General features: G+C 51.7%; 1 protein-coding gene across 2 annotated transcripts in view; it reads right to left on the minus strand.

The window, feature by feature from the left end:
* The window catches only part of NRP1 (neuropilin 1), a 93,701-nt gene that overhangs the window by 45,172 nt on the left and 21,938 nt on the right, over positions 1 to 26,591 (minus strand). For both annotated transcript variants that reach the window (XM_040992573.1, XM_040992569.1), the window contains exons 3-4: positions 7,040 to 7,221; positions 4,011 to 4,238 (exon numbers count right to left, since the gene is read on the minus strand). In XM_040992573.1, the coding sequence (XP_040848507.1) occupies positions 4,011 to 4,238; positions 7,040 to 7,221 (410 nt within the window). The remainder of the gene's footprint in view (positions 1 to 4,010; positions 4,239 to 7,039; positions 7,222 to 26,591) is intronic.

A 26,591-nucleotide genomic window follows, 5' to 3' on the forward strand; every position in this document is an offset into this window, starting at 1 on the left:
AGCCATCTCCTTGTCCCAGTCTGCAATTATGAATGAGGGACCCAGCACACACCCTCTCCCACCCCCATTCTCTCTGCCTCAGGCATTGAAATTCTACCCGTGTGGCTCTGTCATTTTCCCCTTAGTTTTTGGCAAATGCTTACCCAGCCCTAATCCCCTGGGCTGGTGTCTGTTGCCACAATCCCTATCCTGCCCCCAGAATGTAGGGGATGCCATGGCCACCCTGGGAAGTGCTGGTCCTCCCCCTCCGGCATCGCCTGGTTCCTCAGGGGAGGGTAGCTAGCCGGGAGGGGGCCTCTTTGAAAGAGGGAACAGAAGGGAACTTGTGTATCACAGACCGTAATTTAGAGTCTCCATGACTCACTGGTTTATAATGTGCAGGCCATGCTGGGCAAAGCTGCCTCTGTCCTCAGAACATTGCCGCCGGATAGCAGCACGCCGCTTGCGCTAGCAGCCCTCAAGACAGGAGAGTGAAAGGCTTTTTCGACTTTCATACAAAGAAGTATTGAGCTTTCCTGGACAACAGCGGGACCTCGGCTCAGCAACTAATGCGGTATTGATCCGGGCTGGGCCCGAGTGCCGGGGGTGCTTGCGTCTATCTCGTGCGTGTATGGATTTGTGCATTCACACGGACGAGACTTTTGGAGCTGCCATTTCTCTGTGTGTTTAAGTGCCAAAGGATAAGGGGAAGCAGCTACAGGGACAGCCGAGAAGTCCAGATCTGGGCATGGAGGACCCAAGCTATTGCTTGAGGCAGCTTACCGGGTGTGATAAGGAACAAGGGTGCTGGGCCACTCAGGAGCTACCCCTATGCCACTTCCTCCAACTCTCCTGGGGATCCCCAGCCCCAGAACTGTACAAGCAGGCTTCCTGTTACCTCTGAACACAAGCGAGAGCAATGATCTCCCATGGACAAGAACCGTAAGATGAGGGGTGTGCGTGTGAAAAGATAAAGCAAAATGGGAACAGTTACGCTTGCCTTAATGTAGTGAGCCTTGTGGTAGCAAATCGCTGGGAACTCAGAATCCATATTTGTGACAAACACCTCTCCCATTGCTTCTAGAATGTTCATTTACGTAGAAAGCTAAACAGCAGAGCTCAATCTAGTTTTTTTAGAAAATCATTCCTGAGATTGCTGATTTTGGGGATCAAATGTTGCTAACCCCTACCCCGTCAGGCTGAGTTGAATCTCTTCTCTTGCTTGTCCCAGAGCTGGGCTGTGGGCTCCATTGGTTAGCCCGGGCACCCACTGGGGAAGTGGGCAGCTGTGTTTGGCTCCTGGCCACAAACCACGGGCAAACCTCACCGTCTCTTTTCCAGCTGCAAGATTCGAGGCAAGAGAGAGAGAGAGAGATGTGCAAGCCACCAGGCGCTCACTCCAGTCTGGGAGTCAACTGCTTTTCTTCAAAGTCAATCTGAATCAATGGGCAGCTTTCAATTACTTGGGTGTGTAATTCAATGTTTATGATAAAATGCAACATAAAACTGCTGGGTGGTTAAAAGCCTTCAGTGCCTTCTGGTTGTTGATTTTGGAAAGGCGATCAAAGACTGTGAGTGATTTTGCTGGCGGGGAAGTTGGGGTGTGTGCTGAATCACAATGACAGGAGCGTGTCTACGACCAGACACAAACCCAGGGATATGCAGACATCCCACTGGGGAAAGTGGGCAGGGCAGGTGACACCAACAGATACCAAGGTGCTCTGCCCTGGGAGACCCTGGCGTTATCACAGGACCAGATGTAAGGCTGGAAACTCCTGGCGCTACGGCTCATTGCTTCAGCTCGGTGACGCCCGAACTGGAACCCCAGTTGCTGGTCACCACACGCTTCTCTGTGAAAGCATCCAAGTGGGTCAGCTGACTGCATCTCCTCCTCTGATGCCACTTGAAGGAAGGTTTTGGAAGGGAAGGCGGCAGCAGATGTGACGTGTAGACAAGGGAACTCTCTGTTAACTGGCCTGGCTATTGTGGCAGAATTATCATCAGTGCCATCTGCCAGATGTTTGAGCTGAGTGCTTGAAGATCCGTTCGTATTTGGTTTTGGGCAAAGCTCACCACCTACAGAGGGGTTCTCGTACCACCCTCTCCATCACCATCATCACCCTGAGTGTCTGGTGGAAACACAAAAGACATTGAGCTCCTGTGAGATCAGCACTTTCTGCCTGGGCCGCAGTGTCCATGGCTGAGGGACTGGGCACTGGCAATCTCACTGACCACTCAACCCCTCAGAGTGGCTCCATTTGGCGATTCCCCCCTCCCTCTAGGGAAGATCTTGACTGCTCTGTTTCTCAGGTGGTTTATGGCTCTGAGTACAGGGGCACTAAACAGTGCTGGGCCGTCTGCCCTGAGCTGTACAGCCCATGCTCTCTGGGGCAATCAGAACAAAGCAGCATGAACACAGGATGAGCACTGCAACCATGACAAAGCACCTATGTTGAGGTCCTGGCATGTCTCTGCCTGTTTCTAATCCAGAAGGTCTGGAGAACTGGGGTGACATCCTCTGTGTAGAAGTCCACAGCCCCACCTGCTTCGAATACTCACCAATCTGAGTACTCAGTCATTCAGAAGCTAGCTCCCTCCTCCTAATTCCTGCTCCACCCCTCCAGTGCGTCTCGTCTTCCTGTGTCCCACATATGTAGTACATTCATTTTGTAGCATGCTGTGTGTTACCCAGGGATGGGGGTCGCACAAATCACAGGGCAGGGCCACCTTTCAAGGTAGCTTCATGACCCTATGGCAGGGACAGTGGCCTGTATGTACTAGGTGCTCAGGAAACACCTTCACAATGTGGAAGTCCACGGGGGACAGGTGCAGCAATTCCTGTCCCCCATGGGACAGGAGTTAGTAATGATGCCTCCAGAGAATTCACATTGCCGGAGCGGGGGTGCAGAGTTGTGACATAGCAGGTTAAGCAGCCTCCTGTGACACTGACATCCCATGAAAGCCAGTTTGAGTCCCAGATGCTCTACTTCCAATCCAGTTCCTGGCTAATGCACCTGGAAAAGCAGCAAAAGGTGGCCCCTGAACCCCATGGGACACCTGGATGAAGGTTTTGGCTGTTAGTGTTGGCCTGGTCCAGCCCTGGCTGCCACAGTCATCTGGGAAGTGACTGAGCGGATGGATGGGAGATTCTCTCTGTAACTGTCTAACTTGAAAAAAACAAAAACCTGGGGGCTGGCACAGTGGTGTATCAGGCTAATCACCTGTCTGAGATGCTGGCATTTCATATGGACATCAGTTCAAGACTCAGCTACTCCGTTTCCAATCAAACTTCCCTGCTAATACCTTGGGAAAGCAGCAGAGGATGACCCAAATCCTCGGTTTTTGTACTCATGTTGAACACCTGAAAAAAGCTCCTGGCTCCTGGCTTCAGATTGCCCCAGTTCTAGCCATTGCAGCCATTAGGGCTGTGAACCAGCAGATGAAAGATTTCTGTCTCACCCTCCCTTTCTCTCCATAACTCTTTCAAGTAAAATAAATAAATCTTGTATTTAAAAAGTGCCAGTGGAGAAACAACATGGGAACAGAAGGGCTTTTTCTGAATTAAAAACAGCGAACATTCTCTTTCCTAATCTCTTAAGACATTTTTCTGTGACATCATAGATGTAACAGATGCAATTTAGCCCTTACAGTCCCATCAGGGCTCAGCCATTGGGAGCAGAGCATTGGACTTAAGTGACATCTTGAGTCTCCATTGCTTGATGGTCCATGACTGACTGGATGACCAGCAGGTTGGCAGTGAAAGAAGCTGAGCAATCTGGCAGGAAGGCTCTTGTGGGTTTAGTCCCATCACACAGACACCTGCGGATTCTTTCTATCCCAGCTCACTGGCCTGCAGAGCAGGGTATTGGGTAGCCTACCAGGTCTGCTCCAGCCCCAGGCCCATCATTGCTGTTCTGTGTGGATCTCCTTGTTTTTCTGAGCTGTGGTGTAAGTGATACATGCATCAGGACACTCCTAAAGATCCCATCACCCTCCCTCCCTCTGAGTCATACTCCCCACCACTAGCTCACCTTCAGGGAAGCCATCCCAGATCTCCAGCCGGTCATAGCGACAGAATGCGCCTCCCGGGGGGTTGGAGTCAGGCTCCAGGTCAAAGCTCTCAAACTCTAGAATGATCTCCGACATCCTTGGGGCAAAGATGATGTAGGTGCACTCAAGGCTGTTGGGGTACTTCACTGGGAATCCTGGGGACTTTATCACACCGCTGGGGCTCGTGTAGTTCTGGGAGCACTCAGGACCTGGGAATGGAAGAGAAAAGGGACAGTGTGAAAACTTGGCTGGGATCAGCTTCCCCAAGCCTGACTGGAGGCAAGGAAGGTGTTTATCTGAAAGGCACCGTCGCTGTAGCCATGATCCTGGGCAGGCAGTACTGGCTCTTTCAGTACCAGCAGCAGGTCTGAGACAGTTCAGATTTACTGCATTCACCTTAGTTTTCCACTTGTGCAGAAAGATTCTGAGAGCAGTGCTGTTGCAGAGAAAAACAGTCACGGGGTGGCAGGGCAAGGGAACGCTGACTGTGAGGGTCTCCGAGAACCCCAGAGCCGTCAATATTGGTGAAAGAGCATCTATAGAGGCCAAGCAGAGAATCAGGGGCAGGTGCTGGGGTGCAGTTCAGGCCCCCACCATGGCTCAGTGACTGCCAGAGGTCACCTGTGCCTGATAAGTGAGATGTGAAACAGGCTGTGTTGACACAGGTGCATGATGAAGTGGCAGGGGCAAGGGCTCCAAACACATCAACAGGTGCCACCTGACATCGACATGAATGTGCTGACATCCCAAGTTCAGAGGCAGCACACCTGCCCTCCATGGTTGTGACCGAGGGTGTGTCAAAGCCACACTCACAGGGGTGATCTGATACAAGGACTGCTCCATGCTGTGATGACCACCCAGGGTGGTGGCATCCTGGAATGACATTGTTCAAGAGTGTGCCTGCTATTGCTGCAAGTGACAATCTCATGGCCCCCAGTGATGATGGGGGAATGGTGTTAACTATGCAACAGAAAAGCTGTCTAGTTCCGGCCAGGATTTCCAAACAGTTACAGGAAAGCCTCTCTGAGTCCCAGAACTGCCTCTAAATGTAACCATTATAGAAATTCTCACCTCGTGGTTCTCATGCAGCAGGCTCAGCACCCAGGAGTACAGCTTTATGAGTATGCTGAAAGTCTTCTCCCAAAGCACCAGGTGGCCACAGGTAACGTGTCCCCCACCCTGGCCACCCCTGTGCAGGCTGCTTACCCACATGCACCTGCTCTGCAGAGACCTCACCCACTCTGTAACAGCCTCAATGGTTTGGATGCTGGTTCAAAAACGACTATTATCTACCCTTTCACAGATTAATTACGGGGAACTCCTGAGAGGGTTGAATTGGGGGGGGGCTGGGCTAGCAAAGAGAGGCCCCACCCCGTCCCACTAAGATAGTGGCTGTGGAGGTATCTTCAAGGTTCTCCCTGCTGATTTTCCCCTGATTTTTTCAGTGGCCTGAGCCATATATTGTTTTCAGCTGAGGAAACCCTAGGTTCTGAGCCCCTCCCCTGACATCTTTCACCCCAGTGGTATCAAACACAGATCAGCGGCCAAGTAACTCTTAGTGCAAAGCCACACACACACACACACACACACACACACACACACACACACGGTCCAGTGCTGACATGAACATCACTTCAGGACTGCTATTCACAATCTGTGTCCTGAGCGTGTGGCTGGGCACCTTGTGGAGAAGGCTCTCTCCTATCCATACTCACGGTCAAGACCGTGTTAGACCTGGGAGGAATGGATGTGCTTCTCTCCCCGACAACCACAGCTGCTGAAATCTTCACATGGTCCCCTCCCTGATGCCTCAGAGGCACACCTGCTAAGTGTTGGTTTCTGGCCCTTCCTGTGCTGACGGTTTCCTAGGATGTATCTGTGACTGCGAATAAGCCTCATGCTGAAGATGCCTTCCTGAGTCCAGACTCCTGGGGCTGCTCATCTCCTTTGCAACTAACACTGTGGTGTCCACGCTGCCTTGAGGGCTTCTCCAGTGACCTAGCTCAGGCCCTGGGCGAGCAACCACCACCATCTGGCTGGCTGGAGCACCATGGAACACAGGGTGGCTGATGTATACAAGAGGGGCTAGCAACCTGCATGTGAGCTGACCGTATCCCCCAACAGCCACAATTTCTGTTTACCTCTGCTGCTCTGGCATTAACTGATCATGACTAGCACCTTGCTTGCTCCAATAAAGATCTCTCTTCTTCTGCCTCAGGAATCTTTAGTTGGCTTTGCTGTGTGCCAGGTGGGCAGATCCAGGTTCCCAGGGATGTTTAGCTCTCAACTCTGGTATCTCAAGGGTAGCAGGGTGCAGTTAGCTTTAAGGAGAAGAGAGTGAGTGTGTCTTTAGAAGCCAAACTGCAAGGGTGCATCATGCCTGCCTTTGCAGCAAGCAAGTAAGCCCCTGTGGCCAGGACATGCTCTGTAAGAGCTTACTCCCTGCTTTAAACACCCCCTCCAGCAGGCATTGTGTCATAGTGGGTAAAGCCGGCATTGTGAGGTAGTGGGTAAAGCCGGTATTGTGTCGTAGTGGGTGAAGCTGCTGTACGCAGAGCTGGCATCTCATATAGGCACTGGATTGTGTCATGGCTGCTTCACTTCCCATCTAGCTCCCTGCTAATGCACCTAGGAAAGCAGCAAAAGATGGCCTAAATGCTTGGGCCCCTGCACCCACATGGGAGGCACCAAGGCAGCTCTTGGCTTCTGGCTTCTGGTTTCAGCCTGGCCCAGACCCTGCCTTTGCAACCATTTGAGAAATGAAGCAATGGATGGGAGATCTCTTTTGTTCTCCCTTTCTCCATAACTCTGCCAAAATAAACATTTAAAAGAATAAATAAATAACTCTCTATCCACTGGGTAGTATCCCTTTATTGGAAGAAGCTCGCAGCAAGCTCACAATGGAAGCTCACAGTTGGTCACAAAGGGGTGCCAGCGCCAGCCCTGCCTTTGCATTCGCTCTTTAGGCCAATGCTCAGTCCCAAGGAACACCCTGCAGACACTCACTCACCTCGTTTGAAGATCTCGTAGCGGATGGAGAAGCCTGCACCATGCGTCTCGTAGTCAGACACAAACCGGACGAAGAGGGTGGGCCCCGAGGACACGACAGGGGAAGGGGCAATCTTCCCGCAGAACTTGCCCCATGGCCGTCCATGCTCACTGTCCCCATCAATAACCTCCACGTAGTCATACCTGGCATAGAGACACAGGAAGCAGTGTTAGTCTGGTAAGAGTGCCAGAGACTGAGAAACCAGGCTCAACCAGGGCAGTCTGTCCTCAATTGCCACTGCTTTACCTGGCAGGAAGAAACCTTGAGCCGGAAGGGGCAAGTGAACTGTGTCACACATCCACATGTCACCTGGCAGCTCAGATCCACAGCAGCAACACGGCCCCTTAAGCCCTGGGGGGAAGCAACTGATGCACACGAGAAAGGAAGCCCCGGGGAAGGACCTTCTGTGATTTGGTCCTGTCCCTCTGTCCATGTTTGCGCACACAAAGGCACAAAGGCCTACCTGGAACCCCAGCGTCTCCATTAGCTGGAGCCCTCTACAAATAATACATGGGTGACCTTCCACACCTACAGCCAGGGAACACCAATCAGGCCCTGCACTGTTTTCCCAAAGAACACCCCGCAGGGCAGACCCCAGCTGTCTCCTCTCCAATCACCTCTCTTTTCACAGCATTGGCTCAGAATTTACTTCAAAAAGGAGCATGACTTGCTCTATGTTCATGCATCCCCCTACTTAAAGATGACATTTTGCTCAAGCAGGAAATAAGCACAGCAGCATGGTGTCTGGGAAAGCAGTGGAGGTTGGCCTAAGTTACAGGAGGAAGCTCCTGGCTTTGGTCTGGCCCACCTCCAGCCATTGCGTCCATCTGGGGAGTGAACCAGTGATGGAAGAGCTCTGTTTCTCCCCACCCACCCATAAATAAATACGTCTTTAAAAAAGAAAAAGAACTCAGGGTTAATGACATCGTATGAAGGAGACAAATGGGAAAGTGGGCGACGATGTGACCCAGCTGGGAAGGCGACGGCAGAAGTGCAGGGCCAGCGGCATGAGCAGCAGGTGGGGTCCTAGTGCAGAGCCTCTGTGTGCCCAGAGGAAGGGGCTCTAGTTCACCTGGCCCATGCCTTGTTGCCCTCTCTTCTTCTGACTTCCTCTTCCTACAGCCAGACCCTGCTCGGTCTGTGGCTTCCCACCTGGGGCCCCATGTGACAGTGCTAACAGTAAGCGATAATGGAGATCTCAGATATCCTGGAGATGGCCCAAGAATGGCTCATGCAAGGTTCTAGCAACTTCAGACACCAGAGTCCAGGCAGCCCTCACCATGCCCAGTGGCATCTTCAGCAGCTGTCATGATCCACCCATGGGGCTCACATAGGACGCTCCCTGTGGTACCTCAGGGTAATTCTGCTGGTCACAGCGCATATGCCAGGCTCTCCAAGTGAAAGATGACCCACCTTATCAATCAAGGCCATGTGTACGCCCCTGGGTCCACCCAGAAGAGACAGTGAGGTGGACACTACTGGGGTATAAGCATAGACTCATGTGAGCTCCTGTTCCCGCTGGGACTGCCTGCTGTGGCTGATGCTGTCATGACAATGGCCTGGCCTGTGGAGATGCCACAGTCTCCTGACAAAGCTCTAGAACCATTCAGAGGGACTGTGCAGCTTCTTGAGCCTGGGGGAGGAGGAGGGGCAGACGGGAGAGGAGGCGGTGGAAGTGAAGTTGCAGCCCATCAGTTTCAGCAGTCCCCTGCAATGCCAGGTTCAATGTGAGTGCTGGTTGAGTCCTGGCTGCTCTACTTCTGATCCAACTCCCTGCTAAGGCAGCTGGGGAAGCAGCAGAAGATGGGCCCAAGTGCTTGGGCTTCTGCTACCTACGTGGGAGACCAGTCCTGACCATGGCATTCATTTGGGGGGTGAATCAGCAAATGAAAGATCTCTCTCCCTCCTTCTCTGCATCACTCTGCCTTTCAGAGAAATTGACAAAGACATATTTCTTAGAAAATACAAAGGAGAAGAAAGAGAAGATCAGGAGGTACAGGGAGAGGAAAGAAGAGGGAGGAGGAGGAAGAGGGGGAAAAGGAGAAAGATGAAGAGATGAAGAGGGAAAAGATCAGCAGAAAAAGGAAGGAAAAAGAAAGGAGAGGGAATGAAGGGGAAAACAAGGAGGGTAAGGATTGCATCCGAACTGTGCCCAGCGCTGCAACGCTGGCTTTTTACTTCAACCTGGCCATGCGCTGAACGCTAAGAGGCCAAAGCCGAATGGGGGTCACCTCCTATGCACATTTGGGGTGGGGGCTGGTCTTCCTGAGAGACCCAGGGCCAGTTTGCAAGGACAGCATCCTCCCAGGTATTGGAGGACCATCCACTTCAGTGCCAGGAGTGGCGGGGAAAGCAGCTGGTGCTGAGCTCACACACCCTCCGTAGTAAGGATCTCTCAGCTTGGCAGTGGTAGAAGCTATTTTTAGCGGCGTGTAATGGGGACTGGGAATCCTCTCCTCAAGTGCCAGCTTCAGGACCCTGGACCACTGAGGCAGACAGGAGTGCCACTGTTGCCACTGTCCTCCCCCAGCAGCTCTGAGGGGGCATGTGGCCCAAAAGGGTGCAGCTGACACCTCCCTCTGCAGTCAACATTGACTCCCCTCCATAAGCATCTCTCCCTGGTACACATGGTGCTGGGAATGCAGTCGGCATGCCAGTGGCCCCTACCTAGAGGAGGAGTGTGTGGCCCAGCAACACAGCCAGCCCAGGAAAGTCTATGCATTTCCAAGGGCAGCCAGCTCTGCAGAATGTCAGGATCCCCAGCTTCCAGGGCAGCACCTCTCCCAGGTGAGGATGAAGGCACCTGTTAAGAGTCTCCCTGGGGACGGCTTTGCCCCAGCAGCAGGAGGAGAGTTTGTGTGGTATCCAAGGACTCATGGGGTCAAGAAGTGTAGTCCCTGCTCCAACAGGAGAGGGGTCCACGCCAGAACCCAACAGGGACCAGGCCTGTCTGGATGCTGTGCCTCTTTCATGCTTGCTCCCTGCCTGACTCCCAGGAAGTAAACAGCCTGTGTTAGGATAACAGCTTTCCCCAGATCCAGCCGGGGCAGAGCGGGTGGATGCTTACTCCTCACTGAGCAGGCCTGCACAGGTCCACTTTCCCTGGTACCCTCCTACAGTTTGGGATTCAGGATGGGGTGTGAAGCAGGGAACCCCGAGCTGTGGGCACATGACACGTGGGGGCACCCAACATCTACTCTTCACTATGGGTTCTGTTCCTGAAGGAGTCTCAGAGGGAGGAGGAACTGAGAACAGAAAAAGGAACCAGGAACCTGGCAGCCTAATCCATGTACCAAATTACAGCACTGTGTCCCACAAAAACAGGCAACCTTTAAGGCTAGCCAAGCTCTAATAACAAAATGACCGGCAAGGGACCAAATGGCTGGTTTGAGGTTATGCAAATTTCTCCAGCGTAGCATCTGCTTGGGCATCTTCCCATGCCCACCCACGCACCCCACACCAGGGAAGGAGCAGAGATTTGAGCCCCACTGGAAACCACGAGCTGAGCTTCCTGTAAGAACAATAAAGCAACCAAGATTTCCTTCTAAGAATTCTGGAAAGGACTGCCCAAAGATATTTTTTTTTTTCCTTTAGTAAAGTTTGAACTGTAGTACTAGGAAAATTGCCCGGTCCAGGGGTAGAGAGATGGGAAAATAAGAAATGGACTCAGTCACCTGAGAGCATCCTTGGATGCTGTAGGTACATACTGCCAAGTCAAGGGGCTGCTCTGGGCTCAGCCGGAGACCCCAAAAGTGACAGAAAGCTTACCCCACAAGGAGCACTGCCAGACCCCCCCCCCAAGCCCCTCCTCTACGTTCTGCAAATCCCCCTCACCAGCTAAGGGATCCCAGGAGTAGCATTGTTCATCTTCCAAGAGGCTCTGCCCTCACAAGCAGGATTATAATGGTGAAATGTGATATCCAGCACCATAAACCAGAGGGGGAGACGACAGCGGCAGCTAATGCAACTTTGACCTGTGCAAACATGTTCTGTGGCGCTCACAGGTGTTAACAGGATTCCCAGCTGAGCGGCCCCAGTGGCTGCCCTGCTGCTGTGCTGGAAATGCCTTACATCACCCTCCCTCCCAAGGGAGCAGATTTTCTCCAGGAGCCGTAGGAGGCGACACTGGCTGAAACCCTCACTCGCCTCACCCACCGCGTGGGCTGGCAGGGTTCTGATGAACACTCTTGATGAGGCTTCCTGTGGCCCCAGCCTCCCACTAAGACAAAGCAACCTTCCAAAAACCTACTGCACGGAAGTGATCTGTTGCAATGTCAAATACGCAAGTGCATAGCACAGGACACTGGTTAACTATGAAACAGCATGTGCAACGAAAGATTTCTTTAAAATAGATAGAAAAATGATTATGAAAAACCAAGTGAAAAGCAGAACAAACTCTCTCCAGTCCATTTCCGATCCTTATTACACCTATAGTCAAAAAACTAGGAGGCAGTCAGCAGGGCTGCAAGGCCAGGGCAAAGTCACCACGTCACAATGTAGCGCACTGCTATCTTTTTTTCTTGCACCAATTTTACATTTCTATTATGTTTTAGTTGAAAGTAAATCAGGGTTGGTGTCAGCATCCCATGTGGACAGTGGTTCATGTCCCAGCTGCTCCACTTCCCGTCCTTCTCCCTGCTCATAACCTGGGAAGGCAGCAGAGGAGGGCCCAAGTCCTTGGGACCCTTCATCCACACGGGAGACCCAGAAGAAGCTCCTGGATCCTGGTTTTGGTTTGGCTCATCTCTGAAGTGCATATCTGGGGAATGAACCAGTGGTTGGAAGATTTCACTCTGTCTCTCCTTCTCTTGACATCAAAGCTTTTGCCTGGCACCAGCAAGGGAGGAGCCCAGAGAGCTCTCTCCTAAGTGACTTCATCCTTGTGGGCCACACAGAGCTGATCAGTGGCAGCAGGAGCCCTCTACCTGCAGCCACTGATGGAGAGTTGGCCAGGTCCATGACCAGGCCCAGGAAGGACAGGAGAACAGCAATGGTAGAGGAACCGGAACTTGAATGGTCTTGAATGTGCATGGCTGTGGGCGTGAGAATCCACCGGGGAAGAATGCTGGGTTGCAGGTTGAACCAAACCAGAACTTCTCAGGATGTCCCACACTCTACACGTCTACAAACCCAAGTATGGTATGGCTTTCACTGAACAATAATAACAAAGAGTTCACAATGCATCGTGTGAAACACAGGTCAGAGCAGACGTCACTGCCATGAGGAATACTGGCAAGTTTACATTTCTTCCTTCTGAGTATGTTACTTCACAATGAAGACACATTACCAAGACATTTTTAAGGAAGCAAGCACATGGGAATTCATCTGATTTATTGCAGATTGAGAGACCCAAAGATGCACATTCAGCAATAAGGGTTGTCTCCCTTAGAATGCCTGCCTGGGAAGGAGGGAGAGAGGAAGGAGGGAGAGGGGCCTGGGACACTCACAGGCTGTTGACACGGCACCAGCTGGAAGGCCTTAATCCTCAGCCTCTCGTCTACCTCTCAATCGCAGAGAACTTCTGCTTCTTGCCAACTTTCTGCTGCTTTCAGGAAAAATTCATTCCTCTACTGGGATCTCAGGTGGGGTCCTATAGATAGCATCGTGCCAGCATCATGCAACAGGCCAGGCCACTGGACAGGGGCAGGTCTTCTGGCCGCAGTCAATTCTTTCCCAGTTGTTTCAGATTCCTGCATCTTCAAGGGCTCTTGCTACAAAGGGCGGCCTCCTCTCTCCAACATGAGTGCGGGGGAGGGGACTGAGCAGCTCTGCAGCCCCAGAGTCCCCTGTGTACTTTCCATCAGAATGGTGACCACCAAAGAGGTCACTTCATGCCTCTGGTGGCCTGCAGAGTGTCAAGGTCACCATCTTTGGTAGCCCACAATGTGTCAAGATGGGCAGGTGACATCTGCCTGACATCCAGTTGACTGAAACTGGGTGCCTGCCCCCCCAAGTCAATGTGTGCACCCTTGACCGCCTACTAGCAGGATGGCCCAGGTGGTCATACTACCTCTGGGGGTCCCAGTGGCCACTCTATGAATTGAGCCAGCTGACACCTGAGATTCACAAGATGGAGTCTGTGACATGATGCTGGTGGACTGTGCCTTTCCCACAGGAACAGAGACAGGGAGACGGGGGAGAGCAAAGCTTGCTTTCCAAAGCACACACCACCCAGCAGCAAAACATAACAAAACAAAATTGGCTGCAGTTTCGGTAGCCCAGGACATTAAGCTGCGTTACTTCCCAGGGTACTCTGTGGGCAGATGACTCACTCTGGGAAAAGGCCCGACACGATGCTGTGAAAGACACTATGATTACAGGGCCTGCCAAAAGCCAATCAGCCAAAGCCGCTACTAGCTTTGGAGTTAAAGAAAGCAATTTATGTATACCATGGTATAAGTGTGGCTAAACCACTAACTACTTTAAGTGCTGCCATCAGCTCACCTGACTGAAGATTTACTTAACCGCAGTGGGGTTGGTGCTGTTGGCACATGGTGCTGAGTCTGCACAAAAAGCTCCTTTCACTGGGATGGATGGAGGTACCTGGGTGTACCCTTTGGTTATGGATGGGATTGGCTGTGGCTTGGGGCATCCCAGAGTCACAATCTGTGGCCTAGCAAGTAACTCCTCTGCCTTCAGTGGCAGCATGAGGGAGCCGTTTTGAGTCCTGGATGCTCCATTTCTGATGCAGCTCCTTCCTAACTGGCTGGGGAAATCAGCAGAAGGTGGTCCAGGTGCTGGCATCCCTGCCCTCATGTTGGAGAAACCTGGAGGGACTTGTTGGCTCCTGGCTTTGGCCTGGCACAGCCCTGGACATCGAAACCATTTGGGGACTGAATTAGCAGATGGAGGATCTCTCTCTCTCTCATTGTCTTTCCCTCTCGCCCATTGTAACTTTATCTTTCAAACAAATAAATATAAAACAGAATGTCACATCTCCTTTCTTAATTTTGTGAGAGCTCCAGGATCCTAATGTGCAGTCTTTGAGGACTACAAAACAAAACAAAACAAAAAAAAATAAAACCACCTGACAAATTATTAAAGTCAGTGGGGACCTGGGTACGTCAGTCATTGCAGCTGCAGGAACTAAAGTGGACAAATATTTATTCTAAATCCTTCCTCCCACGCCCCCTTCAAGAATTATCACAGATCCTTTCCAGCAATATACAGGTGCAACTGCTCTCCCCGGAAGAGAGAAGATGGGACTCCGAAAGGGGAGGCAAGGCTGTAGAAGACACAGCGAGAGGCACTTTCCTGCAAGGTGAGAGCTACCTGCACTGAGTTCAGGCAGGAGACAGTGTCTACAGACGTTGGGGTGGACACGAAGTGCAGACCGCTCAGCCGCTAGGCCTTGGACATGGGCCCAGCTTGTCTAAAGGACTGGGTGACATGCACAGGCAGAGGGTGACCCTGAGTGGGCTGTCCTGCCTTAACCCTGGGTGTTAAGGAGGGTGGCAGTTGGGTGCTCCTGCTTGCTCGTGGTCTAGCTTCAGATTCAGATGTATGTATGTTTTTTCATTATGGAAAATTCTGTGAGGTCAGGGGGAGGTGGATAAGCTATCGGGTAGCTCAGCAGACATCTTTTTTCCATGGGGAATGGTCTTATGCCCCTCCCTCTCCCCAAATGCACACACCCCAAATCAGTTTATCACACAGCAAGTACTTGGTATAATAAGAAAGGCACATCTATTGGTGGGCAGACACTACCACCAGTGTCGACACGATACGATGTGACAACACACAGACCTCCTGGAAACAGGACTCACAGAATTACTGCTTTTGGTCTAAATGCCGATTTGAGTGGCTTTTTTTTCTTTCTTTTCATGGGCTTTCCTTGCAGACAGAGTAACTTAACTGAAGTAAAAGTAAGTCTTTGGCCACCTTTTACTGGGAGCAAATTCAAAAAAGAAGGAAGGATGTTCACGACTCATGGAGCCCTTTGTGCTTTATGCAACACCAAGGAGTGGGTGGGTGTCAGAAGAAGGGGCAGCCACGGTTGTAGACAAGAGTGGGAGCGACACACGTGCTATGTCAATTGCCGTACTGCCTTATGGCTTCATGAAAGGCAGCTAGAGCGTGGACTCAACCTGATGCTACTCTTCTTTCTTTCTTAAGATTTATTTATTTCCGGTGGAAAGAAAGATTTATAGAGAGGAGAGACAGAAAGATCTTCCATCTGCTGGTTCACTCTCCAAGTGGGTACAATGGCCAGAGCTGAGCCTATCCAAAGCCAGCAATCAGTAGCCTCCTCTGGGTCCCTAAGAGCGTGCAGGGTCCCAAGGCTTTGGGCCACCCCCCACTGCTTTCTCAGGCCACAAGCAGGGAGCTGGATGGGAAGTGGAGCAACTGGGACATGAACTGGTGCTCACATGTGATTGCCACTGAGTCATCAAGCCAGGTCGATTCTATTTTCTACATGAGAATGCAGAATTTCCAGTCCCAGGACTGGAGAGGAGAGGGAACAATGCTGGAGCAGCCCAAAATAAAATGTGTTTTGGAGCCACCTCTCCCAGTCTCAACCCAGCCAGGTACCGGCGAGGTGCACGGCTCTAGTGTGAAGGTTGTTGGAGGAGAGAGGCGCCCGCTTTGCCACCTCTTTGCATTAAGTATTTTGCTGCTTTTTAAGTGAAATAAACAGACTTTGGTGGGGGGGAGGAGCATGCTGCGGACTGCACTTAAGATGTTGGCATCTAATCCCATAGCACCTGACTGGAGGCCAGGCTCCGCTCGTGAGTATAACTTCCTGCCAGTGCTCACCCTGGAAGGCTGCAGGGATGGCTCCAGTCCCTGGGCCTGGGGGTTAGGGGGCGAGGGGCAGGGCTAGGGGCATCTGTGAGAGTGAGCCAGTACTTGGGAGGTCTCGCTCTCCAATCTCTGCCTCTGAGCTAAAGAAATGTAAAAACCAGGAGAGAAATGATTGAACTGCATGCTGTTGGGAAGCAGCCTGATTCCTTTGAACTGTCTTAATGAAGAGGTTGAGGCTGATGGCATTGTGACTGTGAATGTGCTTAAAGCATTGGTGCTGTGGGCAAAGCTGGGGATGCAGAACAGTAAGAAGCCGGCTTCTCGGCACTGGGATCCCAAAAGCATGTGGAGGCATGCGAGTGCTTCCTTACTGAAGTCCACTGAAACAGGGACTGGGGATCCTCCAACGGTGACCCTCACGTGCAGCACTCCAGCTTCCTGGCACATCTCTCAGCAGTTCTCCTTGCCTTTCGCCCTCCTGCCCTCAGATCACAGCCACCACTGGTTTTTTTTTTTTTTTTCACTTTCTAATCTGCTGCTTAAGAACCCTTTTTTTTTTTTTTAAAGTAAGAGTAGCAAAAATTCACACTTTGCAATGGCAAGAAGATATTTTTGAGAAGCCCACAGCTTGGGGACCTGGGTACAGCCCAGCTATCCTGGCCTGACAGCCTCAGTGCCCTGGGAGAAGTCTGCCTTCCCGAGCAGAACAATGGAGCAGACCCCTGCACGCCCACCCTGTCAGAAGCACAGGACATTCAGGGAGGAATCTGCTCTGAGGATGACAGCCACAGGGATCAATCTGGCAACTTAATCCCTTCTCCCCGTCTGCTGAAATGTTAGTGATCTAATTTGAATCTGTGCTTAGAAGAACTGTTTTAGCAACTGTTTCTGGCTGCACAAGCCTGATGCGGGCACAGGAGACTGTGTAGACGCTTAGCAAAGGGGGATGGGCGAAGGAAACGGGGAGGCACCAGGGACAATTCTCCTTGCCTGTCTCTGCTATTAGCTGGGGTCTAGGGATGTCCTGCCTGTGCTGTGCTGGGACAATGCCTGCTAGGGACACAGTCCAGCAACATCCACTTGACACAGGAAGTCTGGCATGAGGTGCTCCAAAGTGTCCACAGACAATGGAATCCAAAGATTTTCATCTTGATACAAGAAAACTTAGAATTTCATGCATACACACAGTCTTTTACAATTGCATTTGGAATACAGAGAAAGAGACAGACACTCCCATCTGCTGATTCACCCTCCAAATGCCCACAACAGCCAGTGTAGGCCCAGCAGTGGAGGAGCAGAATTCAGGAGCCCAATACCCCCAAACCCCAGCTAGGCCTTCCATGTGGGTAGCAGAGGCTCAAGCTACGTGCCACCTGCCACCTCTTAGCATGTGCATCAGCAGGAAGCTGGATGAGAAGCAGAGCATCTGTGACCTGAACCAGGATCTCCAGTATCGGGATGCAGCTGCCAACATGAACCAAACACCTGCCTGGGCAGGGGGGTGGGTCACTGAAGAGTACATGGAAATATATATTATGAAAAAAATGCACAGCTGGCAAAATTCCATAGTGAGGCTGCCAAGGAAACACTGGAGGTAATTATATTTATTTATTCAATATAAACATTTATAAGAGAAATATTCCAGCTGCTGGTTCACTCCTCAAATGCTTGAAGCTACACCCACCCAGGTCTCCCCTGTGGGTGGCAGGAGCCCAGGTACTCAAGCCATCGATGACATTTTGCCTTCCCAGGTACATTACCAGGGAGCTGTAGCTGAAGGGGAGGAGCTGGGACTCAGAACAAGCACCTGCTATTGGATGTGGGTGTCCCAAGGGGCAGCGTAACCCAGTGCAGCTCAAAGCCCACCCCCAGGGGACACTCTTCAGAGAAGCATCTTCCACATCTATTCTGAGGGCTGGCTGATGCCAAAGGAAGGATTTTAATGTATTCTGCCGGTTTTTCCTTTACACACAAGACTCGCCAGCCAGGAACTCCGCATTGTGAGTGGAGAACGCTCCTATTTTTGGAACTGTTTCACGTCTGTGTGGCGTTTTCTGTGACTCATTCCCTCCCTCCTCCTTGGGCTCCTAGGAGATTATGCGCCCAAATCTCGCTTCTTTGAACACTATCTCTGTGCTGCACATGGGGACAGTCGCTGTGCAGACGCCAATGGCGGAGGACACGCTTCTTCAGGGTCCCGGACAGCAAACATCTCCCTTTCCTAGACATGCGTGAATGCCTGCTCTCACCGACAAAACACACCCACATGACCTGCATCTAAACAGACGCTAGACCTTGATGGCCTTTCCATCGCATTCATATTAAAGAACACTTCCCCTTCACCCCATGATCACTACTGAGAAACAAAAGGTCCCCATTCAGATATGACCCAGGGCAGCAGTATCTCTGGGACCGTGTGGTTGTTACAAGCAATAGCTCTTCTAATTCCTCCCCATTTAAAGTCCAACATCTCCTCAAACGCCTTCTCCTTGAGCTGTGGCAGACTTGTCCAACAAGGGCCATACGACTGCTGGAACAGTCGAGCAGACATCTCGGGACACATGGTGTGTGACCGTCAGCCGAAGCTTTGATTCTGACTGCCGTTAGACAATATGCTAAGGAGGGAAGGCAGTCTTGGCTGTGTGACGTGCGTCATTTACAGTGGACAAGCGGTCACAGCTTGCATCAACGATGCGGCAGTTTCCCTTCAAAAGCCGAGAGTGTCTCTTGTGTTGGCTGTCAGCTGCCAGCCTCAGAAAGACCGGGGATGGGTAGCATCCTGCTCCTAGTGATGGCAGGACCTTGGGCACAGCTGGTTGACTTGGTTAAACCAGCGGTATCCAGGCAATTCTCTATCACACTGGTCAGGGCACTGACTGAATCGACTCCTGAATTCTTCATCCATGGGCTCAGAAGGGTCTGCGGTGGGAGGACTGCAAGGGCAGAAGAGGCCCTCAGCTGATGGCAGTTGAGGGCCGTTTTTCTGAGACACATCTGCCCAGGGCTGAAGATCCAGGCTCTGCTGCTTCCAACTCCAGGGCTGCCTGGTGGGAGGGACGCAACTCAGCAGCCCAGGCTGTTCTGGATGGCCAACAGTTCTGCCCTTCTTACTTGAACCCCGACTTGCCACACACACACACACACACACACACACACCAGCACTGAAATCTGTTGAGATGAATTCTGATGACAACCCGAGAAAAGAAAAAGCCAAAGAAATGCCTGGAGGCCAGGGCAGAAAAACAACTGAGAAGGGCTTCTTGGAGATAGAATGTATATCTGGCCACCAACTGCTCAGGTTCAGATCCAAGCACAAGCAAGGGGTTCATGCAGCAGTGGAACTAAAGGAGATGCTTATTATGGCAAGCAACAGTTTTTTTTTTTAAAGTCCACACACAGCTCTTTCATAAGGTATATTTTCTATGAACTTTATAACGTATATGTATATGTATATATAACTTGTTTTACAGAAAGAAAAGGTGAGGGGATCAATTCATCCCTGTTGCTTTACTCCCCAAATGCCTACAACAGCCAGGCTGGGCCATGCCAAAGCCAGCAGCTAGAACTGCATCTCCGTGAGCTGGCACCTGCTGCTGCCTGGAGTCTTCCTTGGGAGCAAGCTGGACAGTCCAGTAGGAAACACAGGTATCCTAACCGGAGTCTTCACTGAGAGGCCAGGCGTCCACCCCAAGAAGTACAAACATTATCAGGGATACAAATACAGTATTCACAACACCTGAAAAACAATCCCAGTGCACACCAGACAAGCCTGCAAGTCCTTGGTCCATGTCAGTGGGGGCTATGGAGGTTTGAGTGAAGGGACCCCAGCAGCTTCCTGGAGCAGAGGGGTCCCTAGCTGGGAGCGGGATCAGCAGAAGTGCAGAAGCACCTGCTGCTGGGGGAGAGAAATGTTGCATGCTGCTCTCCTCAGGTGGGAGGATGCTAACCGTGGATGGGCAAAAAGCAGCCCCTTCCTGGAACGGCTCCAGGGGGACTTGGGGTGGATGTCAGGAGGCTCCAGGACAGAGACGGAGGCTTGCTTTCTCTGCCGCTTTCACTCCCCCTCCCTCCTGCACCTCCTAAATCAATAAATGGTTTAAAGTTGTTCTTTTTTAAACAGATTTATTTTACTTGAAAGTCAGAACTGCTGAGATGGGGTCGGGGGAGACACACACACACACACAGAGAAACACATATCCTTCATCCCTTGGTTCAAAGCCCCAAATGGCTAGAGCTAAACCGGCCCTAAGCCAGGAGCCAGGAGCTTCTGCCAGGACTCCTACATGGGTGTAAGGGCCCAGGGACTTGAGCTAGTAGTCACGGCTTTCCCAGGAGCTGGGTCAGAAGGGAGGCAACTGGGACACAAATCAGAGACCGTACGGGATACTAGCACCACAGGTGGAGGTTCAGCCTGCTATACCACCACACCAGCTCCTCTTGTTATAAGAAAGACTGCGTGTTTACCTTGACTTGTTTTCCCCGGAGAATCACCATTTATTTCTCCGGGAATACGTACATGCTCACTGATAAATCTGCAAGAAACTGGAACAAAAATCGCCATAACCTAAACAGTCAATTATTTTACATTCATGCTGCGCCAACACAAAACCCCACTCTTTTCCATTGCTTCATAAATCATTTTGGAAAACAACATCAAAGACTGTCATGAATTTTCTTTTCCTGCAACCTTGTAAATCACTTTTGGGAAAAACTCTTGCCTGTGTTCTGGGTGCGCTACCCTGGGTTAAAACAGTCCTCACCCACTGCCTTCCCCGTGACAATAGCACCTTGCTACGGGAGCAGGCCCAGGTCCTTAGGGGTGCTGTCTCATCAGGACTCCTGGGAGTCAGGTGTCGAATACCTATTAGTGCTAATCAGTATTACGTCTGTGAGTCCCCAGGCGCGGCACACGGGCCCCTCTGCTCCCGTCCCACAGGTAGAAAATGGCGCTAATGAGGTCCAGGTTTTCAAACTTATGCTCACAAAACAAAACTCACGCATCTCCCTCAGCTCACATCGTACGATGGAGCCAGTGGTTGACACCTGTACAGACACTGGTCCACGCAGGTGCACAGGGTGTTGGGAATGCAGCAAGGACAAGTCACATCCATGCAACACCAGGACCTTTTCCCTCTGTTGTCACTCCACATACTCCCCTCAATAGGGACAGGCATCAACAGATCTTTTTGCTGCAACTTTGTTTCTTAAAAATGTCTCATGTTCATTTTGTGTGAGTGTGAAAGTCATACGCTTTGATTTGCGGCTTGCTCCTTCCATACCCTCAACAACGGGGCTGGGCCAGGTCAATGCCAGGGGCTGGGAACTATGACTGGGTCTCCCACATGGGTGGCAGGGACATCACTTATTGAATCATCACCTGCTGTTTCCCCTCAGGGTGTGCCTAAGCAGGAAGCTGAAGGGGAGGCAGGCCGGGGACCTGAACCCAGGCCGGGGACCAACATGGGATGCAGGCACTCTCACCCCTGGCCAGACACCTGCCACCACCTCTGCTCTCTCTTCCCTTCAACAGTGGTCGTGGCTCTTTCCTCCCGGCTCAGAGATCTGATGACAGGTACCATCCTTTCTATCTGCCTTTGCCACAACCAGCCTCCTTTAAGATGAAACCTAAGTCCAGCAGCCACTCTGCAAGAGGAGGTCAAAAACAGTGGGGGTGGGTCTGGCTGTGTCTAGCTGTGCCGCACACCACACACAAAGATCGCAACTTTATCCAGCCAAGGAGGGTTAACCTATGACGTGACCGAGTACAAATCTGTGCTACTGACACCACAGGCTGTCACTGGGGTCCATTTCAGCATCTATCACCAGTGGCTTTTCCCACCCAGCAGGTAGGAGGCCAGCCCTGGTCATCTGTCTGCACCTGCTGGATCGTGGAGAATTGACCCCAGGGATCTGGCCACAAACTTGCCCATCACTCGCATGCCCCTGAGCACCTTCACAAAGCTAAGGAAACATGAACACGTGCCAATTTCAAGTCCAACTCAGTGTGATGGCAGCAGACCCAGGACTCCGGCTCCAAGGAGCACGCAGTCCAGTTCGTGGACCTTGCTCAGCTCATTCTGTGCCAGTCAACAGTTATGGATTAGCCATCAGGCCTCCTTCTGCCAATAGCACCTTTATGAGGGGAGACATGACTGGTACTTTTACAAATAGTTGTGCCGTGGATGTTCCAGCACCAGTTCTCCTTCAGGGCACCTACAAGACGCCTGCATTCCAGATCCAAATCAGTCCACAAGATGACAGGTTCATGCCGACAGCTCCTGTCTGGGCAGTGTGTCCTAAGCACCTTGGCTGGCCAACTCGACATTTCTGTGGGCATAAATCAGACCTTGACCAATGCAGTCTGGTTCTTAAGATTAATGTTGCTTGTTCCATAACTGTGATAGGCAGCCCTCAGTTGGCATTTGTTCTGTGACTCACAGCTTCTGGATTGAACAGGAGAGCTCAGAATTTCGCTTGGGGGCAGCTCAGACTCTGATGAACAGAAACAAATGCCTATTTCTCCCCCATCGTCTGTGGCTTCAGGGCAAGAAAAGAGACAGCCGCTGTGACTGGGAGACAAGACTTTTTTTTTCCAGACAGAGTTACAAACAACGGCAACCGCAGGGCAACACCAAACAGAGGCGCGTTGTGCAGGCATGGGCTGGAGTCAGAAGTTAGTGGGAAGACGTGGACACGTGCGTACACAGACACAGGCATAGAGACATACAGATGCACACACACACACACACACACACACACACACACACACACACTACCCAGATGCAGACAGCTCAGAGAAACTGCAAACCCTTGATAACAGGCATGTAAATACAGATTCCAAAGTGCCTCCCTTGGAATCAGACTCAGGGCAAAGCAGGACAATTCAGAAATGCCTAGCCATCACAGTGAACCTGATCTTGACAGGTTCTGTTCCCATATCTTCAAACATGGAGACTGGTACCCAGGATACAGGCTGCCTCACAGCGTCAAAGATGGATTTAGGGTCCTGGGGCTGAGTTCTGATTTCAGAGCTTTGCAAGGACATCCTACCCAATGTCAGCTTGGAATGCAAACGTCCTCCACCAACTGACTTTTCCCCTTTTTTCTTGCAGAATCTCTCATCTTTTCAGCACTTCTTTTTGTCATGAAACAAGCAATGTTCAGAGGCTGGCACTGTGGCATGGTGGGTAAGGACACTATCTGTAGTCGCAGATTTTCAAATGGGCACTGGCTCAGGTCCTGACTGCTCTACTTCTGATCCAGCTGCCTGCTAATGCACCTGGGGAAGTCCTGAAAGATGGCCAAGGCCTTGGGCCCCTGCACCCAGGTGGAAGAACTAGAAGAAGCATCTGGCTCAGGCCTGGCTGTTGTGGCTATTAGGGAGTGAATGAACGAGCGAATGGACGATCTCTCTCTGTAACTGCCTTTCAAATAAATAAATGGATCCTTTTAAAAATAATTTTAAAAATCCTTACTCAAAAAGTCACATTGCTCTAGGGTCCTGCTTAGAGCTGGTGAAGCAAAGGCGGGGAGTGAGCACCCAGGTGCTGCTCATACTGATGTCCATATGAATGCCCTCATACCACCATCATGCGCATTGATGGGTGTGAGGGAGGCTCCTAAACCTTTCAGAGGTCCACAGGGCAGGTCCCTGAGAGCTCTTTGGACAGACACACCCGGCTCAGGCAGTTGAGCAAGCCCTATGGCCCATCCTGACAGTAAAGCCCCTCCTGAGCCCAGGAGGACTCCTGACCACATAGCAGGCTTCACCAGACGGAGGAGGAAACAGGACAGTCTCCTCCAGAGGTAGCAAATCACGTATGAACACAAACACCTAGGAAACTATACAACTTTCGTAACACGAGCAGCACAGAACCTTCACAGCTGTACACCCACGGATCCTGGGGTCCCTGCACTCTGCCCATCCATGCCCAGGGTCTCCCTGTGTGTAGAGTCATGATGTGGGTGGTGCTCCTTCTCCAGGACCATCTCTCTGAGCTGCAGCTACTGTCTGCTAAACTGTCAGCGCCACTGCCTGGCTGGGATAGGTATGGTTTGTCCAGAGAACAAGGTGTAGGGCTCTAAGCAGCCCCTGTCTGTGGACAGCAGAGTGATGCTAAGTGGTTCTCTTTCCTCTCGAAGCTTTTGCTTCCCTCCCTGGCTGCAACCTGCAACAGACTCCAGGGCTCTATACACAGGGCAGCCATGCAGGTTGCTGGTTCCATCATCACCCAGAGCCTCAGCTGTCCCCTGACACCATCAGCACAATGTCAGCTTGGAGTGACCAGGTTTGGTGCAGCAGCTGAGTCACTCTTCGGACATCCCTGTCCATGCAGGAGTGAACACTCTGAGCCCCCAACTCCATGCTGACTCCAGTTTCCTGCCAACGCGTACCATGTGATGCAGTGCGATATGAAGTCCCTGGTACCTGGGCCTTGGTACATGGGAGACATGGTTCCAGTCTTGGACTCCTGGCTGCAGGCTGACCAAGCTCTGGCCATTATGGACATTTGGGGGCATGAAACAGAGGGTGGAAGAGCTTTGTCTCTTTCTGCCTTTCAAACAGAATGAAAATATATGCTAGAAAGAAAATAACTGCATTATCTATGATGCTGAAACTAGAGGAAACCAAGTTTACCACAACTGAAGTACAAGATGGAAATACCTTACAACATCGGTTCCCACAAATGCCAGCAGGGGGCCAGGCCCTGGGCAAACAGCTGTGTGTGCCATCCATGGCTGACCCTGGGGCCGTTGTGGGGTGGGATGGAAGCAGGCGCCCTGACTGATGGGAAGGAGCCCCAGGACATGTCTCCTAGGATGGGTTTTGACAGGTCAGTGGGTTCCTGGGAAAGCACAGACTGGGGTTGGATCTGCATCACAGTCTTCACCACCCAGGGAAATCACTTACTTGGCATTACAGATGCTCTGCTAGCTGATGACTGGCCAATCACTGCCTACAAGCTGACACTTGCTGTGGTTCTAAACCATGGGATGCAGGGCAACGTTGGTTCAGGCCAAGACCATGTGTCCAGCTGTGCAGGCAGTGCCACGCTGGGGGTGGATCCCATGGCCACCCGTGAGCTCAAAGCCTTCTCCAAGGAAGGTTTCAAGAGCCACTGACTAACAGATTGTGTGTGGTTCCTTCAGCTTTGATGGGCTTCAAGGAGTAGGGTTCTAGAACACCATGGGTGTCCATGGGCTGTTTCCTGCTGCCCATCTTGTATAGTCTGTGGCTATGCAGGAACAATTTTACTTTTAGGCCCTTTGGAAACCAACAGGATTCACTACCCTCATGCTGAGGCAAAGCCACAAAAGAGAGAGGACCCTCAGGGTTCTGTTGGGACCCTATAGTCAGAGAGGGAAGCATTATCCTCCTGTGACATGGGTACCTCGCTTTCCTGCCACTCCCATCACAGCCACAGAGAAGGTGTGCCCTGCAGATCCGGCTTCTCCAGCAGGCTCAGCGAGGGGCTGGGACATGCTCCAGAGAGGACTCTGTGGTGGAGAATGGGGCCACAGTTGGGATGTGGGGGGCGCAGGGGGCGTTTGGCGTGAGAAAGTCCCATTAGACTAATTTCCACTCTTTGATCATGACTGGTGTTTCCTACAGAGCCATCAACATGCAGGAGGGGACCTCTCTGGTCTGTGTCTCCCTGGGGCTTGATGCCGGGGGTGGGGGTATGAGAGGCTCAGGAGGCTAAAGGCCCAGCTGCCTGTGCGGCCTCTAGCCCATTCTTCTCGGCCCCTCTGTTCCCTGAGAAACGCCACTCGGATTTTCACCCTGGATGCTGATTTTCACCCATTCCAAGTCCTGGCTGTCCGGTGTGGCCGGAACTCCCAGGCTTTCCGAGAGCTTTGCAAAGAAGCTTGGCCATGAGAGTGGTGTGCGTGGGCCACAGCATGTCTACGCCGCCGGTCGCCAGCTCATCCACTGCCTGCGTTCACGGCTGCTTTTGGAAGAGTTACGCATCTGCATATTCCTTGTTCCTCATCCATGCCTTGAAAAGATCGTGTGTGTGCGCGCGACACCACAAAAGGACTTAAAGGAGAAGTTTATTTTGGTGTAAGAAGACGTGAATCCTGTACCTAAGCAGGGTAAGTTTGTGGAAAAGCTAGAAAAGCTCCTAGCCACTGAATGGAGTCTGCTTGACTTAGTTCCTGAAAGATATTGGCGTTAACATCCTACACGCATCGCAAGTATTGACCTGGAGGGCAGACACGTGGGGTACAATGTCCACCTGCTGGATGCGGCCAGGAGCCTGGAGGTTCTGTCCATGGTTTCCAGGATGGGATCTCTGAATCTGCTGCCTCCTGGCCCAGACAGACTCAGGCAGAGTGTAGGGCAGGCTGGCCTCCTAGCCCCAAGGGGCAGCTGCCCTTCCTCTCCTTTACAGATGCTGAACTACCCACAGCAGGGCTTCATTTGTTACCCTTTACGGAGTGGGAAAGTGATGCCTCCCCTTTCTGAACAGGATTGCCTGGGGCAAGGGAGAGCAGCAGGGTTTGGGGGCCTTGTGTGGGGAAGCCCCAAACCTGGAGGAGCTGAGAGCTGTGTGCAGCTCCTCCACTCTCCTCTTCTTCCCACTGTCTGAGCACGCTCAGCGACACCTGTAGCCGGGATCAGGGGAGGGAGGCAGAGCCGGGCTGCTCTTACAGCACGATCTTCACAAGAACATTCAGCAGGAGGTAGCGTAAAAAATTGTCAGCTGTCCTCAGAAGGTCGTATGTGGGTCCCTTGTAAACAGTCCGTAGCTTCCTTGCTGGG

This window comes from Ochotona curzoniae, unplaced genomic scaffold (genome assembly GCF_017591425.1).
Source record: "Ochotona curzoniae isolate NIBS_2020 unplaced genomic scaffold, NIBS_Ocur_1.0 contig_78, whole genome shotgun sequence".
In the NCBI taxonomy this organism is placed as follows: domain Eukaryota; kingdom Metazoa; phylum Chordata; class Mammalia; order Lagomorpha; family Ochotonidae; genus Ochotona; species Ochotona curzoniae.